Below are 26,200 nucleotides of genomic sequence, written 5' to 3' on the forward strand. Positions count from 1 at the left end.
GAAACTTGATTACTTTCCTCAGGTAGCTGTAGCTTCCTCCGTGGATTTGTTAGTTGCTGCTCTCGAATCCTGAGGGTCTTCTAACATTACAGCCACAAATTGGTTGCGTTGCTCCTGTTTGGCTATACCATACTGATGACGACTAATAAGTCAGAAACACGTGTCTGTGGTTGCATTCCATCTTATGCATATTTTGTATATATATATATATATATATATATATATATATAATAAAATTAATAGTATATAATACAATTAACATACCAATAGTTAGAATACTTTCAAAATGTCATGAATATTACTCACTCATTTGGGGACGTCAATCTACGAACTAAACGATGAAATCCGACATTACTGAAAACATCAGGGTACAGATCGGGCCCTGATGGGAAATTCAGTATAAAAATGAAATAGTCTAATGTAGAATTCATTTTTTTTTCGGTTATAGGTATTTTTAATTTATGAAGTTTTTCACCAACTCTAGATATGCGACGCGTCTAAGTGAAAGCTGGGTATTACCAAAGATACATGAAAGTAAATTAAATGCTATTTAAATGAAATTACTTATTAAGGAAAATAACACACAACACCGGGAAAGACAGAATCAAAAATGATCAAATATGAAAATAACTAGACCAAGAATCCATAACAATTAAAATAACCAGAAAACAATTGGAATAGTTTGTGCACGTACCTACAGGGAACTGAAGACGACAGATGGACAAAGAGAATATTGAAACCAAAAGAGTAAATGATCGAAAGAAAGGACGGCCAAGAAGAAGCTAGATCAATGAAATTATAAAACCAGGTAAAGCCAAAGAGATAAACTGCACAGAAATGAAAATAATATCGACCAACAAAAAGGAACAGAAAAAGAGAAAAGACACCAATAAAAATAATCCAATATGTACGCTATATGAAGAAGTCCTCAATTATATAATGACTGATTTTTAGTTGTTCTGTATTTTATTGTGCTTTTAAAATTTTCATCTGCCATGTAAGTCTTGATGAATATACCAACCACAAACCCTCTAAATCAGCGGTTCTCAATCTGTGGTACATGTACCACTGGTGGTACATATCACTATTTGAGGTGGTACACAAAACACACAAAAAATTAAAATAGTAGTACTTAGTAAGTCTTGGTAATACAATCTAAACATATAGGTGGTACCAAAAATAATAAAAGAACTGTAGGTGGTACATGACTCAAAAAGTTTGAGAACCGCTGCTCTAAATTCAATTTTGAGATATCAAGGCCATTTGTGTTTCTAACAAAGAAGCACTAAACTAAAAATAACTTATAAAATTTAAAATATTAACTATTTTTCATTTGTTATTTCTTTTTTGTAAATAGTAAAACATAATAGTCTAAGATCCGAATATAAGTCGATCTGTACCCCATCTGCTTTCCGGATGGAACATTTTTTTTATTAAATTTTATACATAGGCAAATATTTCTAGCACGGGTTGCCTATCAAAATCGTGTCATAGCTCTCCTTAAGGGGGGTGGGCGTAGGGGTTTAAATCAATACTTCAAGCACTTTTTTTTAAAGTATGGTAGAATTATTTTATTTTTAAATTAAACAGGCATATTGAGTACAATTCATAGATTATTCAAGAAAAAGTTCAAAAAAAAAAATTGAAAAATAAACCAACGGTGGCAAATTTTTGAAGACACCTCAAATAAAATATAATGAATTTTGGTGGACATCAGAACTCATCATTGGATCATGATAAATAAAGAAAATCAAAAAGATTTTATTAGCTTGTGAGTTTTTAGAGGTAACTCTGTTGAGTTTTTTTTAGTTTTATCGACTTTTGAGTTTTTGATATCACGCAGAAATCCAAACAATAAATTTATTTGCAAAAAAGGTGAAAATCAATATAATTATTATTGTTAAACAAAAATAAGCATAAAACAAAAAATATCTCGATAGCGTTACTTCAAGGAATATCGAGAGAAAATATATACAAAAATTTCAGATGGGTCGGTCAAGTAGTTTTTGAGTTACCAAGTCTACAGCTTTTGAAAAAAACAGGTTTATGAAAAACGCATTTAAAGTATTGTCAACTTTTATTTTCAATTTCCTTTATGTCTGTCAGATCGTAAAATGATGCACACCGGAATATATTTGTGAATCGCGGAGTAATTTACAAAAGAAAATGAGAGCAGCTGTTGACCGTTGTTCACTACGTACAAGCGTGCTGGCGCGAACCTCCTGCAAAGCGAGTCGAAGATATGGATATTCAACACTATCTCCCTACCTTCGACTCGCTTTGCAGCAAGTTTGCGCCAGAGCGCTTGAGCGTACTGAGACCACGGTCAACAGCTGTTCTCATTTTCTTTTGTAAATTACTCCGTGAATAAAAAGCATATTTAGGTGTGCATAACTTTACGATTTGACTCACAAAAAAGAAATTGAAAATAAAAGTTGACAATACTTGAAACGCGTTGTTCTCAAACCTGCTTTTTTCAAAAGCTGTAGACATTGTAACTCAAAAACTGCTTGATCAACCCACTTGGAATTATTTCTTTAGACATTCCTTGAGACATTTTATACTTATTTTTTGTTTAACAATAATAACTAATGTTGATTTTCACCCTTTTTTGCAAAAAAAAATCGTTGTTTTGACTTCTGACTGATATCAAAAAGTCAAATTGTGATAAAACTAAAAAAACTCAACAGAGTTAACTCTAAAAACTCATAAGCTAATCAAATATTTTTAAATTTTTTGTTTACTATGATCCAATGATCAGTTCTGATATCCACCGCAAAATCCATTGTTTTTTGAGGTGTCTTTAAAAATTTGCCACCGTTGGCTTATTTTTCAGTATTTTTTCTTGAATTTGTACTTGAATAATCCATGAATTGTACTGAATATGCATATTTAATTTAAAAACAAAATAATTCTACCATACTTTCAAAAAAAAACATGTAATTGAGATATTGATTTCAACCCCTTAAGGATAGCTATGACACAATTTTGATAGGCAACCCATGCTTGAAATATTTGTCTAGGTATGTCCAAACCCATAATAATTTTGTTTCTATCACTTTTTATCGTCAAGTGACCAACAAAAAAGATATAAACAAAAATAAGTAAAATTTTTTTAATAAGTTTCCTTTTGGAGGTTATAATTTTTTTACAGTTCATTTTACAATAAAATAATATTATATCAATCCACTAGGAAGAATTTCCTGTAGCTGGCTGTATACCATTAATTACAAGTAAAATTTAATAAAAAATTTTGGTCTTGGTAAAAGGTATATTATTTTAAAAAGCCCTATAGGGCTACAAACATCGAACAGAACGTTTTCGCTCTAAAAAGAGTTGCCTGTCAGCTCTTGTAACATAATGACCTAATTTGTTACCTTTGACCCACTTACAACGTGTGGGAGTCATATGTTATCCTAGGGCCATATCCTTAGGGATTATATCCATCCTTTGGAATTTGCTATGTTAGCATTTTGATGTGACTTTTAGTCCATTTTTGAAAGGCTTTAACCTTCGTATTTTTTTGGTTGGCTCACCATGTTCTTGCAACACTGATGATGCTCTTTTTAGAGCGAAAACGTTCTGTTCGATGTTTGTAGCCCTATAGGGCTTTTTAAAATAATATACCTTTTACCAAGACCAAAATTTTTTATTAAATTTTACTTAATATTATATCAATTTTGTCGAAGTTTCTCAGCGAACAATTTTCACTAAAAAGTTGTTTAATTTTATTTATTTATCTAGTTTTACAGCGCTCATGACTTAACCAGATTCTCGAATGCTCATAGGGATGCAATAGAAACAAAAAGTTAGGCCTAATTTTCTATTTATATATTTTTTTATTCGTACAATTTATTATGATCTTAATATTCTATGCTATGTTTAAACCATTTTTGACCCTTTTCCCCACCACCCATGAGGGAGAGTCCATGAGGGCGCGTTTTTTATGTGGTATCCCCAGTTAGTCCATTGAAATGTTATATTTTTTAGGCCATAGGCTATTCCATTTACCTAGTTAGAGGAGTCAATTTTATTTTTTTAATGTGTAGGGGGTCAGTGGAAGTTTAAGTTCAAGTTTGTGGGGTCCCCATTCTTGTCCCCTGCCGCCATCTTGGAAAATGTAGCAAATAAAATTTTCTACAATTTTGTTTCGATTACTATTTATCGTCAAGTGACCAACAAAAAATATATCAACAGAAATAAGTGAAAATTTTTTAACAAGTTTCCTTTTGGAAGTTATAACGTTTTTTCAGTTTATTTTTCAATAAAATAATGTTATATAGTCGGTTCGCTAAACTCAGACACAACTGGCTAGTTATTTTAGTAAGTGATTTTGCCCATTTCGTAAAATTGGTAAAAAAGAATTAAGAGATTAAACGCATTTTTTGTCAGTGTCTTAGATAATCGTTTGTATCTCAGGGTGTCCAGAAAATCGTCTTTATTTCCGCCATATAAAGAGACTAAAGAACCTTCGCCACAACACTGAGTAAAGATGGCTCGACTTTCTTACTGACAAATAATGTTTTTCCACTAGCTAACTCAGGAAGTTTCTGCAAAATTTTTATGAATATTACTTTGCCCATGTTATACAGTGCTGACGCATGCTGAGAAGGCATGGATACATAGAAAATTCTCTGTTATTACGTCGTCATATATAAAACTTTTTTCGGACTTTTTTAAAAAAAATTTCGGACGTACGCCCTTTTGAAGGCTTTAAAAAATACATTTGATTGGTTTCTTCCTAATGCTTAGAGCAAGACAAGGATGTAGATGTGTTCTCTTATGATTGTCACAGAATCATATGACTTTGATGCAGCAAGCGCCTAACGGATGATGACAGCATCTGCATCAGATTCAGCCTGGTCGACACTAATACCCACCTCTGATAGAGGTGTATTCAAAAGGCATATGAAGTTAGCTTTGTTCGCTTCATTATCAAGCAATTTTTCTTGCGATAATGTTGGTACGGTGCTCTTATCAAACGGTACCTCTGTCCATTGGTGTTTTTTAGTGCGACGCAAGCGCTCCCATGACTTTGTTCCTGCGATATCAGGATTTTAGGAATAGCCATCAAATACTATACTTGTAGGCAATCCATAATTTTGTTGCACATACCGAACATAATTATTCAGAATATTGTTAAAAGAGGAATTTCTATCCCAACTCACTTTATGTATCAGAAAACCACCATCGATAACAAAGTGGCTTCTATGGCTGTTATTACAAGGTCGTTCTATTGGTGTAAAGGCATTAAACAAAGATGATTTGGTACCTTTTCTCAGTCCAGTCTCTGTGAATAATGCCAATGGAAAAGGTGCAAAAATAGTTTAATAATAAAATAGGAATATTAAGATCATAATAAATTGTATGAATAAAAAATATGTAGATCGAAACGTAAGCCTAAAGTTTTGTTTTTATTGTATCCCTATGAGCATTCGAGAACCTGGTTATGGTATGCGAGCCCAATCGGGGATCTTTGCAGTTACTCGAGCGCGTCAGATTATGGTATGGGGAGAAACCTGGTACCCTGCAGATGTACCCCTACCATATATTGGCTGTTAACACAGGAAAGTTCGTTAAGGGGGGCTAAATCTATCCTTAAAAATACTCGAAATTGTCAGATTAAGATAGGGTAAGGTAAGTTAAGTATATGCAGAAGAGTGTATATTTCAAAAATCTGACGATTTGAGCGGGGCATAAGGAAATGGGTGAGTCAAAAAGTTTCACAAAAAAGCGAATATTTCGCGATATGATATATAAATGAACGCGATATATTTTTCAAAAATCTATCGAATGGTACTAAACATGACCCCCACGGAGAGGGGTAAATTTTAAATTTTAAATACAAATCTCGCGATATTTCGCAAAATGAACATCAGATCGAAAAACTGCAAAATACACTTTTAAAATGTTTTTGAAAAATTTATCGAATGGTACCAAACACGATCCCTCACGGAGGTGGGGTGGGAGGTTACTTTAAAATCCTAAATGGGACCCCCAAATTTATTGCAGATTTGGATTCTTTACGTAAAAATAAGCAACTTTTATTCGATACATTTTTTCGAATTATGGATAGATGGCGCTAAAATCGGAAAAAGCGATTGTTGGAAATGGAAAATTAAATTAAAAATGGAAAGTCCCCACTAAAATGGAAATTTTTACTTAATTTTTCTTGGTTTTAGGATCTAATAATCACAACCCAATAGGTCCCCATAACGCTCGAGTGACTGCAAATTTAGCATACTTTGCTCCCCTACCATAAGATTGGAGAGCTGTGAAACCTAGATAAATATGTAAATAATATTAAACAACTTTATACTGGAAATTGTTAGTTGAAAAACCCACTACAAAATTCCTATAATGCCATTTTATTGTAAAATGGACGGAAAAAATTATAACCTCCAAAATGAAACTTGTTACAAAATTTTCTCTTATTTTTGTTTATAACTTTTTTGTTGGTCACTTGACGATAAAAATAATAGATATACAATTATAATAGAAAATTTAATTTGCTACATTTTTTGTGTAATTAAATTTTCTGCAGAGTTGCTAGTTTACGAGATACAGAGCGAAAGCCCTTTGCACCCCTTTTTCCAAGATGGTGACCGGGGGGCATCTAAGCATTCCGTATATGTATTTGGAACCTAGGAGTTTTCTATTGGTTCGTTGCAGCACGCGGTCATATTTTAACCAATAGGCGGCGAGGTTCCAAACGCATATACGGAATGTTATTTGGTTCCAAATTCATATACGGAATGTTAAATATTCGTATACCGAAAAAGATAAGTTTTTATTAGAGTCTCTTAAAAGGAGATTGATTTTAAAATACTTGTTACTGCTTAATGAAACAAAAATAAAACAAATATAGTATTTGGAATGTTATTTGTTGCGAAATTCATATACGGTATGTTAAATATTCGTAGAACAAAAAGACGATTTTTATTAAAGCCAGTTAAAATGAGACTGGTTTTTAATACTATATTATGCAACGAGCATTTAATGATGGTCATTATGAAGCTCGTATTCTATACAAAACGAGCCGCCTAGCGGCGAGTTTCGTATAGAATACGAGCTTCATAATGATAATTAAATACAAGTTGTATACACGATTTTTTCTATGATCGTTCACAAAAAAAATATATTCAAATTTATTAATTTTGTAACGCAAACAAATTAAATAGTTTGTCAGTCTATTTGTCACTGACAGTTTGTTTACATATTGAGAACTGTCAAAGCGTATATATTTGACTCGCCATTGGTTACTGCGCGTGTGCCACCTTTATCGCGAATGTCATATCGCGATTCTATTGGTTAAAAAATTGTATCTTATTGAAAATTTGTATCATAATGAAGTTCATTTATTAAATGGGGTAGTGATGCGCATCATAAGGTGTTGCTTCCAGACAACACCTCTAGCCTCTCCTACTCAATTCCTATCCTCACCTCCGAGAAGTGTGATCCGGATCACACGGGTGAACCCCGGTAAACCTGAGCAACCCTACTGGAGACTGGGTAACCAACCCCAGTGGAAGGTGGGGTCAGGGCTGACGAGGAAGGGAGAAATGGTCCTCCGAAAAGGGGGTTGGGCATGAGGCTAACTCCCTCATCCCGAAAAAACCTATTGTTACGAAATCTCGAGATAGAAAAGCCGGACTGAATTCAAGACGACGACCCAGGCACCGAACTAAGGACAATGATTTAAAGATTAGTACTTGGAATGTAAGAACGCTGTATAGGACAGCGGGACTAAAGCTGCTCCAAGATCAACTCCTAAAATATAGAATAGACATTGCAGCTATTCAAGAAATGAGATGGACAGGAACCGGCATTATGCAGAAAAAAGAACATGATATCTATTACAGCTGCAACCCGAACCGACATGAGTTCGGAACTGCGTTCCTAATATCAAAGAAAATAAAAAAAATTATTATTGGTTTTAAAGCCATAAATGATCGGTTATGCATCCTTCGAATAAAAGGAAAATTTTTCAACATATGCCTGATCAATGCGCACGCGCCAACCGAGGAAAAAGACGAAGAAATTAAAGATTTATTCTACGAAGACCTCGAAAGAGCATATGATAACTGTGCCAAAAACGACATTAAAATAATCATTGGAGACATGAATGCCCAGATAGGAAAGGAGATATGCTACCAAGATTATATTGGTAAACACAGTCTTCACGACGTTACTAATGACAATGGCTTAAGACTTATTAGTATGGCAGCTTCCAAAGACTTAATTGTGGGAAGTACATGTTTTAATCATAAGAATATCCATAAAGCAACTTGGATATCACCAAATGGACACACCACAAATCAAATTGACCATGTTATAATTGACAGAAGGCATTTTACAAACCTAATAGACGTCAGAAGTTACAGAGGCGCAAATATTGACTCAGACCATTTCATGGTAGGGGCCAAGTTACGACAAAGAATTTCCAGTGCCAAGAAAGAAAGGGGCACTAGACAAGTAAAATATAATGTACATATGCTAAAAAATGAAAACATAGAGAAACAGTTCCAGTCACATATAAAAGAAACCCTAGAACACACCTGGGCAGTCGACCAGTCAAGCACGGAAATGTGGAACAACTGCAAGGAGGCTCTGAAATTAGCAGCCGAAAGCACATTAGGAATATCCCGAACCCAAGAAATAAACGACTGGTTCGACCAAGACTGCAAAAAAAATAACAGATGAGAAGAACAAGGCATTTAGGACCATGCAACAACGGAAAACTAGGACAACAATAGATAGATACAAAAACTTAAGGAGAGAGGAAAAACGCATACACCGAAAAAGGAAACGAGACTCGGAAAATGACATATTAGAACGGCTCGAAAGCCATATGAGTCACGGAGAAACAAGAAAGTTCTATCATCAAATAAATATTATTAGAAAAGAATTCAAACCGAGAATCAACTATTGTAATGATAAGGAAGGTAACTTACTTACCAACAAAGAGGATATCCTGTTACGATGGGTAGAGCACTTTCAAGAGTTACTGGAAGGGGGACCTACTAACAATATAGAGCTGGAATACCGAAATGAGGAACTCGTGGAACCCCCCTCGGTAGAAGAAGTGAAAATATCTATAGAAAAACTAAGAAACCACAAATCCCCAGGCAGCAATGGCATCCCAGCAGAGTTATTTAAGCACGGTGGAGAGCAGCTCACCAAGGTGATGCGAGAAATTGTTTGTAAAATTTGGTCTGAGGAGCAAATGCCTGAAGAATGGAGCTTAGGCTTAATATGCACGTTACACAAAAAAGGAAACCAACTGGAATGCAATAATTACCGCGGAATAACTCTCCTAAATACAGCATACAAGATATTGTCAAACATTTTGCACGAGAGATTGAAGCCTTATACCGAAACGTTTCTAGGAGAATATCAGGCAGGATTCAGGCGTGGACGCTCAACCATTAACCAGATCTTTACACTAGCAAAGATCTTTACACTAGAAAAAGCGCAAGAGTTTAACATAGATATGTACCATATTTTTGTCGGTTTTAAAGCTGCTTATGACAGTGTATTAAGACCAAGTCTCTACAACGCTATTGTACAAGAATTCATCTGTACTCAGTAGATATATCTTAAAAACACCCTGTAATTATCTACGATAATTACTTTCAGTTATTTATGTCATCAAAACAACATTACAACCTTCATTCGATTATATAAATATTGTTAGCCAAGATCACGATTCACTAATAATTGCAGAGTCAATTATAAACACTTTTCATGGTCGATGCTGAATAGGCATTTTCTAAATATATAAATAGTTAAACTATAACAAGGGAATTCTTTATTATTATATTAGACATTCGTCATTCTGTTTTGGTGATCAGACGTAATATTTCCACATTAAAGATAGTGTCTCTTTCTACACGAGATGTTCTTTGGGTGAGGTGCTACCAGCTTATACTAATGCGAGTGTAAATAAACCAACTCAACAAGTAAGCGTATCAATTATTCCACCCCTCGGATAAGGGATAACCACCCTCACCGGGAGAAGATAGCCTTAATGCCCAGGGCTGTCATATGGCGATCCAGAACCAGGGAAGAACTCAGGACTGGTGAACAGGACAGGTATGAAGAAACACGTCAATGTTCAGGCACCTAGACCACCTTAGACAACAGTGTGGTATATGTAAAATGGATGGAGACATCAGGCCGACGCGGAGCTGAAAATGGAATAGTATGGAGATGGAACATCGTGGGACAATGGAAAATGGACAATGCTATGGAACGTGCAGCGAGGACTTGTGATACGAACAAAGACGCGTAAAAGTGGTAAGTCCATATTAGCTATTTTTATGGTATTTCCTGATTAATATAAAGTATAAACATTATGTGCTACCTTAATTACATTAATATATGTTTCAAGTTTACCTATTTTTACTTAATTATTCTATTCTATTACCAATATTTATCAATATAAAAAGATTTTTTTTTACCCTCATATTAAGTTATTATAGGACGCAATGATACAATTTTATATGATTTTTACATATTTATCAACGTATACTTTATCTTTGCTGACTTTTATTCATTTATTATTTGACTACTGATTTTTAGTACATTTTTGCAATTTTTTATGATTTTAATATTTGCTATCGTAAATATACCTATCAAAATAAATATACGATATAACAAATATACGCTATATGCATAATACATTTAAATTATTATTCTAACTACTTATTTACAAGGGTTAATATAACGTTATTTATTTTTGAATTTTTATTACTACTGCAATTTTTACATATTTTTACCATATATTGACGTATTATTTTATCTCTATATTTTTTTACTATATATCTATATACTACATATCTATATACACCGTAAGACTATCGAATTTATATTTTCGCTAAGAAGTGCAGAAGCTGAAAAAAAAGAAAGAAAAAAATTATGTATAAATGAGTAGCAACAAAGTTACTTGGGAAGATTTTGTCAAGATAGTTGAGGAAATTGCACAAGAAATAGACAGGCAAAGCAGAAGAGTCTTAAAGAAAAAAGTTCCGAAATCTAAGGACATAAAGGAAGAAGTAACGACACAGCTAATTAAAGCTTATAACAAGTTCACACAATTGACTAGGAAAAACTGGGAAGCACTTTCGGACAAACAAAGGGAATCGTGCAACAAATATTTTGGAAAAATCAGAGACAAAGTTATACGATCATTTCAAGCAGTAAATGTGAGAACAGTGGTTCCAAGTTCAATACATCAACCAATCGACAAGGAAGTTGAAGAGGAACAAAGCGATGAGGAAATAGAAGAAGGAAAAAGCGACGAGGAAGGAGAAGAAGAAATAATTAACGACGGAATAAAAGAGGAAAAAGGTGACATAAAACAAGATATAACAATATTAAACATGGCTTTGACAATCAATGAATTTTTGAATATCGCAAGCAAGATATTGCCCAACGAGTTCGATGGAAGCGCAGGGAAATTACAACCATTTTTAGACGCATTAGAACTACTTGGAAAATTGGCAGAAGGTCATGAAGACACAGCTGTAACGCTAATAAAAACGCGACTCACCAATAAGGCTAGGAACCTAATAACCACAGAAGATACAATTCCACGGATAGCTGAAGTACTAAAGAAAGAATTAAAAGGTGATAATCCGAAGAATTTAATAGCCAAATTAGCCAAAAAAAGGCAAGGGCATAGAGATGCAGCAGTGTACGCATCTGAAGTGGAAGAGTTAGCAGAACAATTAAAAGTAGCATACATAGCGGAAGGAATGCCACTTGACTTAGCAAAGAAATATACGACGGAAGCTGTAGTAACAACAATGAAACGAAACGCTAATGCAGAGAAAGCTAAGATAATACTGGAAGCAGGTAACTTTACATCACCGCAGGAAGTAGTATCTAAATTTTTGTCGATCGATACGACTGAAGAAAATGCACAAGGAAGAGTCTTAAATTATAGGACAAACTACGAGAATAGGAGAGGACAGCAGCAATACAGAAGAGGATACCATAACAAATATGACAGAGGAAGAAGAAATAACTTCGGACAACGGAACGAAGGAGAAGCAACGGACAATCAACGAAATTATTCGAACAGAGGATACAGACAATTTAACAATCAAACATACAGAGGAAACCAGAGAGGCGGACGTAACAGGAACGTAAGGTTACTAGAAATAGAGGACAGTCAAGAAGAGCAAGAAAACCAGCAGTTGGGGTTTTGAATGAACAAGAAGTTGGAAGCACACAGGCAGAAATAAAATATAACATTTACAACTTCGACCTAAACCTAACGAACTTTGTACGAATGAAAACAGGAATTCTTGAAAACACAAGCACTTTTATCATAGACACAGGAGCTGACATTTCAATACTAAAATGTTCACAAGATTTTATGAAGGAACAGGTGAAACCAAACACAAAGGCGAAAATAAAAGGAGTCACTAAAGGAGAGTTGCAAACAATGGGAGAAGTTGAGACAACACTCGAAGTAAAAGGAACTCGATTCGAACACATCTTTCAATTGGTAGAACCTAACTTTCCAATTCCAACAGACGGAATCATTGGGAGAGACTTTATTTCTAACTTTCAATGTATACTAGATTACGCAAACCTTAAAATGCACATTAAAGAGGACAACGATTGTTACATTAGTACGAAAATTCTGGATAATATAGACAATGACACCATAATAATACCGCCTAGATGTGAAATTTACAGAATCGTAAAAATTTTTCAAACGTTAAAGAAAGACAGGATAGTGGAACAGCAAGAAATACAACCAGGAATATTCATAGCAAGAGCAATTATTTCAAGTAATAATCCATACATCAAAATTTTGAACACAACGTACGAAACAGTAAATGTAGACGCAAGCACAATCAGGACGTTGGATATTAAACTATTCAATATATATAGGCTAGTCAACGACAGCAAGGACAGAAAAAAAGAATTACGAGAATCACTGAAATTAGACATACCAGAATACATACGAGACAACTTAGTATCGTTATGCGAGGAATATTCGGACATATTCGCCCTAAGGCATGATGTGTTAACCTGTAACAATTTCTACGAACAAAAACTAAGAGTTAAAGACCAAACTCCGGTATATATCAAGAATTATAGGACACCTCATGCGCAAACAGAGGAATTAAATCGACAAGTACAAAACCTAAGAGACCAAGGAATCATAGAACCATCTACATCCGAGTACAACAGTCCAGTAGTACTGGTACCGAAAAAAGCTATAGATGGAGGAAAAGCATGGAGATTATGCATAGATTTTAGACAACTGAACAAGAAGATAGTTACAGACAAATTTCCATTACCAAGAATAGATTCGATATTAGATCAACTAGGAAGAGCAAAATGGTTTTCAGTTATAGACTTAATGTCAGGTTTTCACCAGATACCATTAGAAAAATCATCGAGAAAATACACATCGTTCAGCACAGAAAATGGAGCATTTCAATTTACCAGATTACCTTTTGGATTAAATGTAAGCCCAAATAGCTTTTCAAGAATGATGTCAATAGCATTTTCAGGATTAACACCAGACAAAGCATTTCTTTACATGGACGATATCGTAGTAATTGGAATATCCGAAAAACATCACTTAGACAACCTGAAAAAGACATTCGAGACATGTCGAAAATTCAATTTGAAACTTAACCCAGGAAAATGTCAATTCTTTAGAAGGGAAGTAACATATTTAGGACATGATCTTTCTCAAGAGGGAGTATCACCAGACAAAGCGAAGTATGCAGCAATTGAACAATATCCGATACCTAAGACAGCGGAAGAAACAAAGAGATTTGTAGCATTTTGCAACTATTACAGACGTTTTATTAAAAGTTTTGCGGAAATATGCAGACCACTCAACAAATTATCGAGGAAAGGAGTAGAATTTTCGTGGACCGAGGAGTGTGAAAAAGCATTCAAAAAGCTTAAAGCATCTCTGACGAAACCACCAATTTTAAAATATCCTGATTTCAACAAACAGTTTATCTTAACAACAGACGCATCCAATGAGAGTTGTTCAGCAATCCTAAGTCAAGATTACAACGGAATTGACCTACCTATAGCATATGCATCAAGAAGTTTTAGTAAAGGAGAATGTAATAAACCTATAATCGTTAAGGAATTACTAGCGATTCATTGGGGAATTAATTATTTTAAATGTTATCTATATGGAGCACCAACATTCAAAGTAAAAACAGACCATAAACCTTTGACACACCTATTTGCAATGAAAGAACCAACCTCAAAACTCACGAGGATCAGATTAGACCTAGAAGAATATGACTTCGAAATAGAGTATATAACAGGGAAAAGTAACTACGCAGACAGCCTTTCAAGAATAACATTGCATCAACTAAAAAACCTATACATAGACAACGCCCATATACTAGCTATAACAAGAGCTCAAGCAAAAGAAAAGGAGAAAGAAGCAAGACAAACAAAGGCTGAAAGTGAACTCGCACTACAGCCAGAAGCCACCAAACAGACAGTAAGGAAGGTACTAAATAATTTAGAGGCGCATAGACTACCAATTTTGTCCTTTGGAGCAGAACTAATCTCACCAAGACTGAGCATTAGGGCCAAAAACAAAATAAAATGCAGCAAAAGCATAGCCACAGGATTGAATCGTTTCGATTTAAACCAAGCGTTGGTACAGCTTGATAAGCTGGCGGTAGAGAATGCAGTACGTAAAGTAAAAATATACGTAAATGATATTATTTTTAAAATGTGCACAATTGATGAATTTATTAAAGAAGGAAATAAAAAATTGAAGAATATAGAAATATACATATGTGAAGTACCAGAAACAATAAAAGATGACAAAGAAAAACACAGATTAATAGAAGAATACCATAATCACCCGATGTTCGGAGGACACTTAAAGAAAAATAGACTAATAAAGAAGCTAAAAGCAAGATTTAGATGGAAAAATTTAGAAAAAGACGTAAGAAAATACGTTAAACAATGCCATGAATGTCACATTAACAAACCGAATAGAACACTTGTCAAAGAAGACGTGATATCGGACACTTCTTCGAAACCAGAGGACACAGCGTACATAGACACGATAGGTCAACTCACTAGAAGCAATGAAGACAAAAAAGAGCGGCAAGAAGAAAATAAGCCCAAAACAACACCACAACACTTTAAAAGAGGAGACCTAGTCATTGTAAAAAGGGAAGAGAATGGTAAGTTTGATAGTCTTTATGTAGGTCCTTTCACGATAACAGAAGTAAATAACGTTAATTGTAAAATCAGAATAGAAAACAATAAAATCAAGGAAATACATAAGAATAGATTATATGCTTACAATCCGAAAACACAGTGAGTGACAAGTGTTACGAAACAATGTTGTTAAACGAACATTTTATATTATTTATGTATTTGCGTAGGCTTAGGAAGTTGTATATAAAATAAATTTTTTTGTATTGATTACAACACAGTATGGGTTGGTAGTACGACTTGCAAATTTCCCTCCCCGTAGTCGGAAAATTCCTAAAAAGGGAAGGTGTACAAGAATTCATCTGTACTCAGTAGATATATCTTAAAAACACCCTGTAATTATCTACGATAATTACTTTCAGTTATTTATGTCATCAAAACAACATTACAACCTTCATTCGATTATATAAATATTGTTAGCCAAGATCACGATTCACTAATAATTGCAGAGTCAATTATAAACACTTTTCATGGTCGATGCTGAATAGGCATTTTCTAAATATATAAACAGTTAAACTATAACAAGGGAATTCTTTATTATTATATTAGACATTCGTCATTCTGTTTTGGTGATCAGACGTAATATTTCCACATTAAAGATAGTGTCTCTTTCTACACGAGATGTTCTTTGGGTGAGGTGCTACCAGCTTATACTAATGCGAGTGTAAATAAACCAACTCAACAAGTAAGCGTATCAATTATTCCACCCCTCGGATAAGGGATAACCACCCTCACCGGGAGAAGATAGCCTTAGTGCCCAGGGCTGTCATACTATGAATGAGTTAGTAATTCCAAAAAAACTCATATGCATGATAAAAGTGACAATGGCGAAGATGATATCAGCAGTAAAAATTCAAAACGACTCGTCAACCCCATTTGAAATACATAGGGGGTTAAGGCAGGGAGATGCGCTGGCGTGTCAACTTTTTAATGTAGCATTAGAAAAAGTCGTACGAGACGCTAATATAGATAGCAGGGGAACAATATTCAATAGATCTGTCCAAATTCTAGCATATGCAGACGACGTGGACATTATAACAAGAACCAGAGCGAGAACTGCGGAAATCCTAACCGAGCTAGTAGCAGCAGCAGAACAAATGGGGTTACATATAAATCGAAATAAAACAAAATTCATGGCGACTAACACAAACACAAGAGCTGGAAATATTGACGCAGATCTAATCATCAATGACCAAAACTTCGAAGCGGTCAAAGAGTTCATATATCTGGGGACATCGGTTAACCCCAATAATAACACATCAGACGAAATAAAAAGACGAATAATAATTGCAAACAGGTGTTATCATAGTATATCAAAGTACTTAGCTAACAAACGTCTGTCTCAAAAAACTCGTATAAGGCTGTATAGAATATTGATAGTCCCCGTTCTCACATATGGATCAGAGGCATGGACGCTAACTAAAACAGATGCATCCGCTCTGTCGATTTTTGAAAGAAAGGTGCTACGTAAGATATTCGGAGAGGTCTGTGAGAACGGAATATGGGGGCGTAGATATAACTTTGAACTGCAGAATATCTACAAGCATACGTTTGGTGGAAAAGATATTATCACTATAATTAAGCGAAACCGCCTGCAGTGAGCAGGACATGTAGCCCGGGCCCCTGAATCGAACATGATAAAAAAGATTCTAACAGCGCAACCCGTGGGAATGAGAAGACGGGGTAGACCAAAGCTGAGGTGGATGGACGGGGTAACACAGGATGCCGAGAAGATCGGAGTCGGCAACTGGAAAATGCAAGCAAGGGACAGAACAGAATGGCGTAGAAAGCTTGAGAAGGTCGAGGCCCTCTAAGGGCTGTAGCACCAAGATGATGATGATGATGAATGAAGTTCATTATGATACAGGTAGTGACATCATAATTGATATATTATAGTATGAGAATAGAAAAATTATTGTTACTGTATTATTAAAGATCCATAGGGAAAAAGGTTTTCCTGTAGTTGGCTGTATACCATATAATACAAAAAAAAACGAATAAAGTCCTTTATAAAAGGTCTATATTTAAAATCCCTAAAAAGGGCTACATCACAGAACTAGTATTCGATTGATTGACCAATCATCATCAGTGCTTTCTTAAAATGAATATAACCTTATAAAATGGTGCAAAGGCTTTAAAATTTTGACTACGGTTAAAAAAAGTTGTACGTTATACTCACGTGATCTTACATGCTAACCACCAAAATATTTGTAATTATGTAATATATGTAAATAAAATTTGTAATATTATATTTTCTAAGTTAGCATGGTAAGGTCACGTGAGTATAACCAACAACTTTTTTTAAACGTAGTCAAAATTTTAAAACCTTTGCATCATTTTATCAGGTTATATTCATTTTAGGAAAGCACTGATGATGATTGGTCAACCAATCGAAAACTAGTTCTGTGATGTAGCCCTTTTTAGGGATTTTAAATATAGACTTTTTATAAAGGACTTTATTCGTTTTTTGTATTATATGGTATACAGCCAACTACAGGAAAACCTTTTTCCTTGTGGATCTTTAATAATACATTACCAATAATTTTTCTATTCTCATACTATAATATATCAATTATGATGTCACTACGTGTATCATAATGAACTTCATTATGATACAGATTTTTATTAGGATACAGATTTTTAACCAATAGAATCGCGATATGGTATTCGCGATAAAGGTGGCACACGCGCAATAACCAGTGGTGAATCAAATACATACTATTTGACAGTTCTCAATATGTAAACAAACTGTCAGACTGACAAACTGCTTAATTTGTTTGCGTTACAAAATTAATAAATTTGAATATATTTTTCTCTGAATGATCATAGAAAAAATCGTGTATACAACTTGCATTTAATTATCATTATGAAGCTCGTACTTTATACGAAATTCGCCGCTAGGCGGTTCGTTTCGTAGCCCTTACGCTCGCTTCATAAGTACCATCATTAAATGCTCGTTGCATAATATACTATTATAAACCAGTCTCATTTTAATTGGCTTTAATAAAAATAGCCTTTTTGTTCTACGAATATTTAATAAACCGTATATGAATTTCGCACCAAATAACATTTTAAATGCTATAATTGTTTTGTTTTTATTTAATAATACAGTAACAAGTATTTTAAAATTAATCTCCTTTTGACAGACTCTAATAAAAACTTATCTTTTTCGGTGTACGAATATTTAACATCTCGTATATGAATTTGGTACCGAATAACATTCCGTATATGCGCTTGGAACCTCGGCGCCTATTGGTTAAAATATGACCGCGTGCTGCAACGAACCAATAGAAAACTCCTAGGTTCCAAATACATATACGGAATGTTTAGATGCGACCGGGGTACAAGGGTGGCGACCCCAAAAACTCGAACTTAAGATTCTACTGACCCCCCTACACATTAAAATAAAATTGACTCCTCTAAGAAATGCAACCCTAAATGTAACATTTCAATGGACTAATGAGAGTTTAATGAAACAAATCAATTGGAAGTTCTGACCGACAAAATACATGGGGAGTTTTCGTAATCTGACGTTCCAAATTTTTAACACGTTCCACAATTAAAACTTCCCCTGTTCCAGTGTTACCGTACATCAAAGTTTGTCCGACTAGACACCATTAAGCTATTAACAAATTTTCAGCTTGCTGTTAATTAACTTTTTTGGTACGCGGGATTCAGGCCTAAAATGTGACAAAGGTATTTTAAAAAAGGTAGTTTAAAAAAATAAATTTAGAACACATATGCTTATCTATTAATAATAATAAAATATTGTTAAAATATTAAAAACATGACATTAATAAAGAACCCTTGCGTAAATTTAATTGTAATAAATAAATTACCATGTAATAAATATTTACAAATATTGATTATGCCATAAATCATAATAAATGTTCCCGATAATTTATAATTGAACTCCAGTTATTGCTATCTAAATTAGATTTGTAAAGAACTACTACCGTAATTTGATTATATTTGATGATAGCCAAATATGATGATAATAAGTGCACAGGCGACCAGGGCCCCCGTAACGGTTACTGGCGCCTGTGTGCAAAAAATGATTTTGGCGCCCCTTCAGGCATTTTAGATAATGTTTTTTTATTTATTTTTTTAAGGTAGGTAGGTGCTTGAAATAAAGCAAAAAACTGAACTTTAGGAGTCATATTTTATAGTCCATTCACTTATGGTAAAATATGGCAAAACCTCCGAAGTTTAAAGAACCGCTTGGATTGACTTGGATGAAATTTGGCATACAGATAGCTAACATGTCAAAGAAAAAAGTGATATTGTGCCGATGTGTGCTTTTGCCCCGGATGTGAGTTTTACCCCGGATGTGAGTTTTACCCCTTCTCGGGGAGGAAAAACATACGTTCAAAAAGTCAATACTTTTTGAGTTATTTGCGAGTAAAAATATTTTTATTTTTCAACAAAATAAAAAGGCGTTTTAGACGGTTTTTCGGAAATAGCTCAAAAAGTAAGTATTTTATCTAAAAACATATTAGCAAAAATATATATAACTTATAAAAAAGTGGGAGAAATGGTGTATATATGAAGTCTTTAGACCCAGTAGAAGCAGACTTGTAGGTAATGAAAATTAGGTTCTGATGCGTCAAATTCCAAATAGAATATTTCAACGTGAAATAACCAAAAACTCAAACACTTAGGTATCAGGGAAAACTCATAATTTTTTAAAGTGTTAAAACAAGCTTTATTTTAATTTTTTTAAGTTTCTAACAACAAAAGCAAGTAAAATAATTTCATTCGGAATAATTTTATTTAGGATGCTAATTAGAGATTAATTTTTCCATTTTTTTTTTACCAAACAAAGGGAACAACTTTATTTTGAGCGCAACTTACTTACGTTTGATGCTAGAACTTTTTAAAAAAACAGAAATAAATCACATTTTAAAGACTTTAACAAAGTTGTAATGAGTTTTCCCCGAAAAGTGCTTAATTTTTTGGTTAATTCACGTTGACATATTTGATTTGGAATTTGACGAATAAGAATAACCTACTTTTCATTAGCTACATTTTTGCTTCTACTGGGTTTACAGACTTCATATCATGTAAACCATTTTTTTCTCTTTGTTGTAAGCTATACTTTTGCTAAGAACATTTTTTTCGATAAAATACTTTTGAGCTATTTACGAAAAACCGTCTAAAACGGGGTTTTTTGTTGAAAAATGAACATATTCACTTGCAAATAACTAGAAAAGTATTGACTTAGTGATAAAACTCTTTACAACAAAAGTTGCTTAGAATTCGTCAGTTTATCCAATTCCTGAGTTATCTTGGAGGTATATTTTTTCACCCCCGAGAAGGGGTGAAAGTCACCCCAGGGCATTGACATTTGACCTCTTACCTATTTATATGCCAAATTTCATGAAAATACAAGCGGTTCTTTAAAATCAACAGCAAAAACCGTGAGTAAATGGACTATTTGTAGACTAAAATATCAAAATGAAACCAACAGAATAAAATCGTAACACTAAATTAAAATGTCTGACTTCTGACATGTTCTCGCAAATAGGAATCAGCAGTAACTGGATGATAGGATGATATACTAATAAAATTTCGTGTGTATTTACACCTTCTTCTTCTTTAGGCGCCTGTGCGTATTATGATGTTGGCCGTATGTTTGCCAGTTCCTAATGCTGGCCACTCACTTACGGATATCGAAGAGGCCGAGCGACTGACAGGCGGTTAATTGAAGCCAAAATCACCACATACACGCAGTTTTCGTAAAGGCGTTGGCACTCTCGATCACAAAACTGCATGTGTGTGGCGTCTCAACTGCAGTTCATTAACTTAACTACTCAAATAACGGCCTTCAGTCCTGGCCTGCATGTGTGTGGCGTCTCAACTGCAGTTCATTAACTTAACTACTCAAATAACGGCCTTCAGTCCTGGCCTGCATGTCATGGCCTCTTCGATATCCGTAAGTGAGTGGCCAGCTTAAAACCCTTCGCTATCGGCTGCTGCGCGAAATAATTCTTCTACTGTGGTTCCCACCATTGTCTAATACTACGCAACCATGAAAGTTCTTTTCGACCACTCCATCTCTTTTTCACCACTTTTCCTTGTATTATAAGGCGAAGTAGATGGTATTTAGGACCTCTAATTATATGGCCGAAGTATTCTGATTTTCTCCTCTGTTTCTTCTATTTCTTCTTTTTAAGTTACATCTTCTATCGAAGGTTGGAAATCATCATGGCAATGCGGACCCTGTTGATGCCGCTCTAAAAACCTCTGCGCCACTGCATTCGAACCATTCCCTTAAGTTCTTAAGCCAGGATGTTTTTCGTCTCCCACATTTCGCTTTCCTCTGATTTTGCCTTGCATAATAAATTGTAATAATGAGTATTTTTGCCCTCTTATCACATGTCCCAAGTACTCGCAAGGTTTCGTCTTTTGATAGTTAATATTATTTTTGGTTTATTTCCTATCCTTCTAGTTACTTCCACGTTTGACATTCTTTGGATCCATGATATTCGTAGGATTCTTCTATAACACCAAAATTCGAAGGCGGCCAATTTATTCAGATGGACTTGTTTTAGTGTCCACGCTTCCAAGCCATAAAGAAGAGTAGAGAATATGCACGTAAAACCTAAGCATGCTTAGGCGTAGTTCTAACCTTATATCCCGACAACAAATAAACTTTTGAAGTTTAATGAATGATGCACGTGCTATTTCAATACGTGTCTTAATTTCTTTGGTTTGGTCCACATTTGATGTTATCCATATTCCTAAGTAGTTATCCACACTCTCAATTACAGTATCTTCAATAGTCAATTGGATTCTTCTTCTATTTACCTAATCCTAATCCTATTTAATTTCTCAACTGTTATTTTAAAATTAATTTTTTTTCGGTGTTTTTTTGCAATTTTGGCGCCCCTAAAGGATGGCGCTCGTGTGCATTGCACACTTTGCACATATGGTAGCGGGGGCTCTGCAGGCGACCTAAGGCGTGGGCGACGTGGGCGACTGCCCACGGTCTTGCGGTCCGAGGGGCCTCGCGCCATGGAGATTTATGTATTACTTAAACCTAAAAGTACGCGCCGAAAAAAGTGCTTGCGTCGCTTTCGCTCGCGACCGGATCAGCAAAACGAAAAAGAAAAACTGGAAGAGCAATTTCAAACCAGGCGTTAAGTACAGGTATGATGAAGTTTCTTAATCCAACTGCATCTGGTATACAGAACCATCTGAATCGATAGCGTCGACTTAAAAACATTCAGCCACGATTGAGAAAGCAGAATAGAGGCAGTTAAGTCCAAACTATTTCAATTTAATGTTGTAGGATGCATAGAAAGTTTAAAAATTCAATCAGACACTCTCAGTGATTGTGATTTAGTATTAAACGAAATGCTTAGTTTAGAATTTGTAATATCTTTACATGCATGGTATGAATTGTTATCGAGTATTAATATGATAAGCGAACTATGGCAATCTGTACAAGTCCATTTGAGCATTTTCCTTAAACATTTGCATACCTTTTGTGACTGGATCAAAGAATATCGGCAAAGTGGATTAGAAAAATGCTTGTCTGATGCTCATAAATTTATTGGCAGAAGCTTGAAGCTGTTATGATCTACCTAAAAATGTCAAGATTTACACACAATCCTACGAGTGGGTGAGAGCAGTGAGTTTCAACCTTACGAAATATATGAAGAATTACATAATATAATGATCCTTTATTTACCTAACTTTATAACAGAAGTGAAACAATTGCTTCAATACATTACAGATAATAACTTAAAAGAAATACCCAAACATATACATCGTCATTAGAATATTATTAAAAATACCGATTGGTACAGCCTTCGCCGAAAGAAAATCCTCCACTAGTACAGCCTCCAGCTTCTCGAAATTAAAATTAATTAAGAAATATTTAAGGAGTACGATGTCACAGGAAAGACTTTCTGCGGTCGCAATTTTGACTATCGAGGCTGATATAGCATCCAAGCTAGATTACGAGCAAGTAATTAAACAATTCAGCAGTGTAAAATGTAGAAAATTTCTGTTCCTGTAATATTTAAATTACACTTTTTTTTAAGCGTTGGTTGGTCTTAATATCTTAAATATTTTTAGGTTTGTTGTAAGTTTGACTAGATTTTGCATGAATAAAAGTTTAATCATGAAAATGACATTTTTTTTATTTTAAAAAATATGTCTTTATGCGCGAGCATAGAGCCTCGCAAAATGTATCTCGTTCACACAAAATTATTATCTTGCGCCGCCACTGAATAGTAGGCGAAGCATTAAAGCGTTAAAATCGGTCTTACCTCCGAAAAAGAAAACGACAAGACCGATCTTAATAATTCTTTTTGCATTCGATTCGTGAATGCGCCAGGAAACTTTGTGACCCCTAGCCATGATATAATATTGAAAAACTGCATACAAGAAATGCGTTCTTAAAGTGCATCTCGAACAGAAAAAAAAATTAGAACTCGACGAATATGACGTCGTAAGTGATCTCCGGAGTACCTGGTGCTTAGGATAGAGTTTAAATATCTAGGCATCACACTATCTAGCTACGGAAGGCTCGAAACAGAAGTGGAAGATCAAGTGAATAGAGCAAACAGAGCCGCAGGTTGCCTGAATGACACAATATGGAGAAATAAAAATATCGGAAAAGAAATAAAAGGCAGAATTTACAAAACAGTCATCAGACCAATAATGACATACACGGCAAAAACACGACCCGACACAGAGAGGACAAAAATATTGCTCGAAACAGCGGAGATGAAAACCCTTCGAAAAATCGATGGTAAGACTCAATGGGACAGAACTAGAAGTACAGATATACGACGGAGATGCAAGGTGGATAACATTAATAACTGAGTAAGAAACAGAAGAATAGAATGGAATGACTACATAAGCCGAATGACAACAAATAGGGTAGTCAGGACAGCGAGAGACGGTTCCTCAATAGGAAGACGATCAGTGGGAAGACCACGAAAACGATGGAACGACAACTTACTAGAGGCACATTGAAAAAACAGACAGAGTCATGTCTATACAAAAAGAAAAAGAAGAAGAAGAAGAAGATTTAAAGATAAATAATAACATAAATGGAGAAGACACATGACCTAATACAAGAGACCAAAATGCAGATGGGAAGATCAGATCAGACAAGATATCAACATAATCAAGATATCGAACTGGAAACCAAAAATAGAAAATATACCTTATTCCACGAATATTCGACTGTGTTGGATTATTTCGACAACGAATATTTTATTGTGCAAAATAGGAAGAACAAAAATAAATTGCAAATTACATTGCTGTTTATTGGAATAATTATTAGAACCATTTACTTTCGTACTTCTTATGTTGCACACTGAAATATTCGTTGTCGCGATAATCCGAAACAGTCGTATGTTGGTGGAATGAACCATAGAAAGGAATGGAGAACAGGGAAACAAAGAAAATGCATAGAAGCGCTCATAATGGGTGGCTTATACTCCTGCCCACGAGTGACAGGCCTATATATAAAATACCTTTGGAAAGAGTTAACGAGTTTCAAAGAAAGGACAAACTTGATGGTGATGTAGAAATAAAAATAAAAATGGCGATATGGTAAAATCAGCAAAGCGATGATAGTAAAGGACAATTACAAATAAATTGCAGATGAACGTCTTTAATATACACTGGAACCGTTTGGTACTTACTCAAAGAAAAATATGAAAAATCACATAAAGAGTTTATTTTATAGATGTTTGATAAAAACTAAATGGATATAAATAAAATGGACAAAACAGTAGAGTAAAAGCAGTAAGTTTTGTTAAATAGGAAAAAGCTAAAAAGAAAAAAAATCCAAAGGAAATAACCGGAGAGAATTAAATAAAGAACTGACACATGCTAAAACACAATCATTTTTGGATATACATACTTAAATATTCTACTGACTAGTTTGTAAAGTTAAAAATTTACCTTTTAGAACAAATGAGAACAAAACATTTAATAACAATACTAATTTCTTGTTCATTACGAAAATCTTATTTTAAAACTTCATTCTTACTGAAATAGTCGCTTCTTTTATACCTACGCTACTTTTATACTTTTATAGTTAAAAATTTTGATATTATTTTTAAGTAACTCCTACATGTACATATTCGTGTAATATTAAAATCGTAAAATATCTTACATACAGGGGTGTGCCGAATAACTGAAGGCCTAATGGGAAATGGGGAATAAATATATTATAAAATAGAAATTGGAAAGAACAACCAAACGCAGAAGACAATGGGTTAAGCTGCTTTTGGAAAATTATGAGAAATATTTATTCATAAGTGAAATATGAAGTTAAGTTGAGGACTAATGCGTGTTTCCGGTAATAATACACAAAGCAGAGACATTAACATTAACAAAAAGAACACCGGAAAATCTAAGAGTAGCCCAGAAAGCCATGGAAAGGGTCATGCATGACTTCAAAAAAAGAAACAGAATGCCCAATGACACCATCAGAGAAAGAACGAAGGCCAAAGACATTGTGAAACATATCATCCTCCTTATTATTTGAGCTCTTGTCAGGGCGTAGTGACACTCAATATTGTTAGCTTGTTGTATCCATTGACTATTATTATAGACACTTCAGGGCGTGGTGGCACTCAATATTAGCTTGTTGTATTCATTGTCTACGATGCTAGACACTAAGTGATAGAGCTAGAATTTCAGATATACGATGGAGATGCAAAGTGGACAACATTAATAACTGAGTGAAAAAGAGAAGAGTAGAATGGAACGACCACATAAGCCGAACGACAACAAATAGAGTAGTGAGGACGGCGAGATTCCCCAATAGGAAGACGATCAGTGGGAAGACCACGAAAATGATGGAATGACAACTTACTGGAGGCACATTGAAAAACAGACAGAGTCATGTCTACACAAAAAGAATAAGAAGAAGAAATAGTTTCATGTAGACATTTTCCCACTAGAATTTCCATTTGGTCTCCGTATCGTG

The 26,200-nt window shown here is 34.5% G+C and overlaps 1 protein-coding gene across 1 annotated transcript in view; it reads right to left on the bottom strand.

Annotated features, from left to right (window-relative positions):
- The window catches only part of LOC126883914 (uncharacterized), a 35,514-nt gene extending 10,200 nt beyond the window's left edge, over nt 1-25,314 (bottom strand). The window contains exon 1 of the mRNA XM_050649633.1: nt 25,168-25,314. Within this exon, the coding sequence (XP_050505590.1) occupies nt 25,168-25,222 (55 nt within the window). The 5' untranslated portion in view covers nt 25,223-25,314. The remainder of the gene's footprint in view (nt 1-25,167) is intronic.
- Between the last annotated feature and the right edge of the window lie 886 nt (nt 25,315-26,200).

The sequence above is a fragment of the Diabrotica virgifera genome, chromosome 4 (assembly GCF_917563875.1).
Source record: "Diabrotica virgifera virgifera chromosome 4, PGI_DIABVI_V3a".
Taxonomy (NCBI): Eukaryota; Metazoa; Arthropoda; class Insecta; order Coleoptera; family Chrysomelidae; genus Diabrotica; species Diabrotica virgifera.